Source organism: Orycteropus afer, unplaced genomic scaffold, assembly GCF_000298275.1.
Source record: "Orycteropus afer afer isolate SDZICR_OR568_19922 unplaced genomic scaffold, OryAfe1.0 scaffold00330, whole genome shotgun sequence".
Taxonomy (NCBI): domain Eukaryota; kingdom Metazoa; phylum Chordata; class Mammalia; order Tubulidentata; family Orycteropodidae; genus Orycteropus; species Orycteropus afer.
In genome coordinates, this window is record NW_006921917.1 from 1,693,858 (window position 1) to 1,698,925 (window position 5,068).

The following is a 5,068-nucleotide window of genomic DNA, read 5'->3' on the forward strand; positions in this document are numbered from 1 at the left end:
ACTTGAAGCACTTACTGATGAAAATCAAAGACTACAGTCTTTAGTGTGGATTCATGTCAATATAAAGAAAATAAAAATTGGTCCACAACTGGACCAATAAGCAACATTATGATAAATGGAGAACAATGTAAGTTGTCAGGGATTTCATTTTACTTTGATCCACAATCAACACCCATGGAAGCAGCAGTCAAGAAATCAGACATTGTATTGTACCGGGCAAATGTGCTGCAAAAGACCTCTTTACAGTGTTAAGAAGCAAAGATTTTGAAGACTAAGGTGTGTGTAACCCAAGCCATGGTATTTTCAATCACCTCATATGCTTGTGAACAGTGAATAAGGAAGACTGAAAAAGAGTTGATGCCTTTGTATTGTGGTGTTGGCAAAGAACAATGAAAGTACCATGGACTGCCAGAAGAATGAATAAATCTGTCCTAGAAGAAGTGCAGTCAAATGCTCCTTAGAAGTGAGAATGGCCAGACTTCGTTTCATATACTTTGCTCATGTTGTCAGAAGGGAATGATCCCTGAAGGATACCATGCTTGGTAAAGTAAAGCGAAAAAGGGAAAGCCCCTCAATGAGATGGACTGACACAGTGGCTGCAGCAATGGCCTTAAGCATAGCAAGGTCTGTGAGGATGGTGCAGAACTGGGCAGTGTTTTGGTCTGTTGTCCATACAGTTATTATGAGTCGCACCCAACTTGATTTCACCTAACAACAGTAATAACAATTCAATCCATAACATATAGGTTGCATTTTTATCTTTTTGTCAGCTATAGAGATGTTTTTAAAAGTACAAACGGTGCCTTCTGAACATAGCTTTCTCCCCCTTCTCCCAGTCAGAATTGGGGAGTGGGACTTCTTCCTACTTAAGCATCCCACCTACCACCATGTAGTCCATTCTAACTCATAGTGACCCCCTTTGGGTTTCCAAGACTGTAAATCTTTATGGAAATAGATTGCCTCATCTTCCCACAGTGCAGCTGTTGAGTTTGAACTGCTGACCTTCTCATTAGCAACCAAATGCTTTACCCACGAGGCCACCAGAGCTCCTTTTAAGCTTCCCAGGTGATTGCAAAGCCAAGACAGATTGGGGAACTCCTGTCTGAAATAGTCATAAAAATCCAAGAAATGCTACCTGGCCCATCCAGAATTTCCCATGCACTAGTGGATAAAGCATTTGGCTGCTATTCAGAAGGTCAGTGGTTCAAACCCACCAGCCTCTCTGCAGAAGGAAGACTGGGCAATCTACTTCCGTAAAGATTTACTGCCTTGGAAACCCAAAGGGGGTCGTTATGAGTCAGAATTGACTTGATGGCAGTGAGTTTGGTTTGGTTTGGAATAGAATGTTGTCTGGTGGCACAATGATTAAGGTATTTGGCTGCTAACCAAAAGGTCATTGGTTTGAACTCTCCAGCTGCTCAGTAGGAGAAAGATGAGGCAATCAGCTTCCCACAGCCTTGGAAACCCTATGGAGCAGTTCTGCTCTGTCCTATTGGGTCTCTTTGAGTCGGAATCGACTTGATGGCAGTGGGTGGGATAGAATCTTGTGGGAGGGCATTGAGGTACCAGTCAGGAACTCCAAAAAGGAAATGTTGTTGTTTGCCATCAAGTCGGCCCCGACTCATAGCGACCCCTCCTTGGGTTTCCGAGGCAGTATCACTACAGAAGTAGGATTGCCCAACCTTCCTTCCGAGGAGTGGCTGGTGGGTTTGAACCACCAGCCTTCTGGTGAGCAGTCAAGTGCCTTAGGCACTATGCTACCAGAGCTCCTTCCAAAAAGGAAATAGAACACATTATATACTATCTGAGAAGCTCTGGTAGCTAGGATGGTTGGTGGTAAAGGCCTCCTTTAAGGTGCTGACATTTGAGCTGAGGCCTGAGTGACAGAAGGAACTAGCTATGCTTAGATCCAAGGGAAGAACATTCCAGCAGAGAAAGCTTAAGAAAGACTAAATCTCTGATAGGGTTACCCAGGGAAGCATCACTTCAACCTCCTTGCCATGGAAGGCAGATAGTCAAGCACCAGCTACTTCCGTGTGTGTGATCCTGAGAAATATAGATTTTGGCATGCTTTGATACACTTCTTTGTGCTTCTACTGTGAAAACAGAACTTTTTATTAAAGTGACTAAGCATCAATAGAAGTTATTAGGCAATAAATATTTTAAGTAGAATACACAATTTCTAGCGAGATTCAGAGGAACAGTTTCTTAGCATAATGACTGGAACACAGCACGTTTCCACCAACATGGAACAAAGAAAATGGGTATAAAGCGTGCCCAAGTTCACACTCCTGATTCCTGGTCAAGTTGCCCTTTACTTAGAAAGGAATTTTATTGAGTAGATTGTATACTCACAAAGTTCAAAGTAAAAGGTACAACAGCAGTATATTCAGAGAAAGATATCCTTCCATTTAGCCCTTCTCCCAGCCCCCCTATCCTAGTTTCCTTCCTGGGGAGGGGTCCAATGTTATCAGTTTGTCTTTAAACCCATCCTGCTGAATGTTTTATTGTTTTGAGGCAGTGGAGAAAGAAGGAGTAAGGGTGCAGTGAGGAAGTGAGAGGAGTACCTGAGTGGTGCAAATGGTTAACTGTTAATGTGCTTGGTTGCTAATCCAAAGGCTGGTGGTTCGAGTCCATCTAGAGATGCCTCAGAATGAAGACCTGGTGACTTACTTCTGAAAAATAAACCACTGAAAGCCTTGCAGAGCACATTTCTGCTCTGACACACATGACGTCACCATGAGTCATATAGATTCAGTGGTAGCTGGTGGTGGTGATGGAGGAAACCGGAGGATCCAGCCACAGTGGGAAGGTGACAGAGGTGACTTTGTCAGGCCCTGTCTCCTGAAACTCTCCAGACTGATCAGAAGGAAGGAAATGCTTTTTACTTCCCCCAAGCCTGAAGCTTGGTTCTCCTTGTTTCAGAACAAAAGCCGGACCCTGGATGCATTTGCCGTTTTTCTTTTCCAACTTGCTTCAGGCTCAATCTGCCTCGTTTTATCAAAACCGCTTTCTGCCACAATCCAGGTTTACCAGCATATCAACATCTCTTCAAATAGAATGCAAAATATTAACCACTAAAAATAGTGAAATGGTTTATCCTCCCTCTGTTTCGCCTATTTATAATTTCAGCTGATCTCATCCCTTGGTGTATTTTTACTACCTTCTATATAAAGTAGAAGCATCTTTTGGGAGCTTGTGTGTGGATGGTCCCACTGAGCTGAATCCTGCCTAATGCTTCTTTTCCAGATCGCTTACTGGGAAGTATTTGATGGGTCCGTCATCAGAGAGTTGGAAGGTTCCCTGTCCGGGTCTATAAATGGCATGGATATCACCGTGGAAGGAGTGCACTTTGTTACAGGTCAGTCCTGAGATAAGAAAAGAATGCCAAGCTTGGCTTATTTAGATGGGGACATGGAAATTGCAGGTGGGAGGAAATTTGAAGAGACCACAAAACTGTCTAAAGGACAGCCTGGTTAGATTCAGGCTTGAACACTGCAGCCAATGTGGCTGGAAAAGAAAAACACAAAAGTTGTCCTTCGATGACAGGAAATGCTCGCACAGGAGCCTTAGGGACACAAATAACAGGTAAGCCTTATGTTGCTGGGCTTGGTTTTTTGGTGGTCATTGCCTTTTTTATTTCCTAATATGAGTCTCTTTATTTACTTTCATTGTGGAGTGATGTGATGCCTTCCCCCCAAATAAATGAATAAACAGTATTTCAAGAAGAGAAGTTATCACAAAACATGCCTGGTAGAACAATATCACGTTTCTTGCAGGCTCTTGGATCCTTCAGGATAATAACAAGTAAATGGTCCAAATGAATTAAAGTTTCACAAATATCTTAACTTAAAACAAGATACAAAACTAGACATAATGTTATCCCACTTAGATATACAGATGTATATTCATACCTGTACACTCACGGAAAGAAGTCTTGGCGGCACAACAGTTAAATGCTCAGCTGCTAACCACAAGCCTGATGGTTCGAACCCACCAAGCTATGAAGAAGAAACCACCTGGCTATCTCTCTAGTTAAGGTTACAACCTAGGAAGCCCTTGAGGTAGTTCTACTCTTTCATATAGGGTTACTATGAGTCACCATTGACTCAACGTCATATAACAACAACAGTTATCAACAAAAGACTGAGTCAAGATGTCATTAGTGAATCTTCTGGGTGGTGGGATTAAAGGGAATTTCATCTCTTGGTATTTTCCCCAAAATTTACTACAACAGGCACAGATTTTTATAATCAGGGGAAAGTGTTATAAATGTCAATTTTTTTTTTTTTTTTTTTCTTTAAGTTTGCACATGGAGAATATTTTAAAAAACAATCCAGTTACTTGAAACCAGGGCCGTTTCTCTCTATCCAGTCACTATTGCAGCACTGTCATATAACTCTTTATCTTTTTCAGGTGGAAATGACCATCTAGTCAAAGTCTGGGATTATAATGAAGGTGAAGTAACTCATGTTGGAGTGGGACACAGCGGCCACATCACTCGAATCCGGATCAGTCCAGGCAATCAATACATTGTCAGTGTGAGTGCCGATGGAGCCATTTTGAGATGGAAGTACCCCTATACCTCATGAGGCAGCTGGGACCACCTGGAGTCATGGCCTCCTACAGTTGAAGACTGAGCTTATGTAACTCCAAGACGGGTCTAGATTTCTCATGCCTGTGTTTTCGTTCTTTAGTCAAAATATTTTACATATACTTTTCTCCTTTCCTTTGTGGAGTGCATTTTACATTTCTAAATTTTATATTAAATTAAAATCTGCTCAAGAACAATTTATCCACACTGTAATTAAAACATTTTTTTTATTGTTAATAAATGCCAGTTGTTGGCTTCCTGTCATAATCTCTTTTCTGTGACTCTATGAACGTCACAGCCCTTCTTCTTGATGTGTCCTCAGATAGCATTACTGTTATCCTCCGAAATTAACGCCAGCTGAATTTATATTCTTAATCATCACATCAGTAGTCAGGCTGCATGGGGCAAGACGTGGGTTTGAATTTAGATCTTGGGTAGGTTTCTTAACTCTCTCAGCCTCAGTTTCCTTTTTTG

At 41.8% G+C, this 5,068-nt stretch overlaps 1 protein-coding gene across 1 annotated transcript in view; it reads left to right on the forward strand.

The window, feature by feature from the left end:
* Positions 1-4,592, forward strand: part of CFAP52 (cilia and flagella associated protein 52) — a 61,549-nt gene extending 56,957 nt beyond the window's left edge. The window contains exons 11-12 of the mRNA XM_007952343.1: positions 3,250-3,361; positions 4,417-4,592. Coding sequence (XP_007950534.1) covers positions 3,250-3,361; positions 4,417-4,592 — 288 coding nt within the window. The remainder of the gene's footprint in view (positions 1-3,249; positions 3,362-4,416) is intronic.
* The last annotated feature ends 476 nt before the right edge of the window (positions 4,593-5,068 follow it).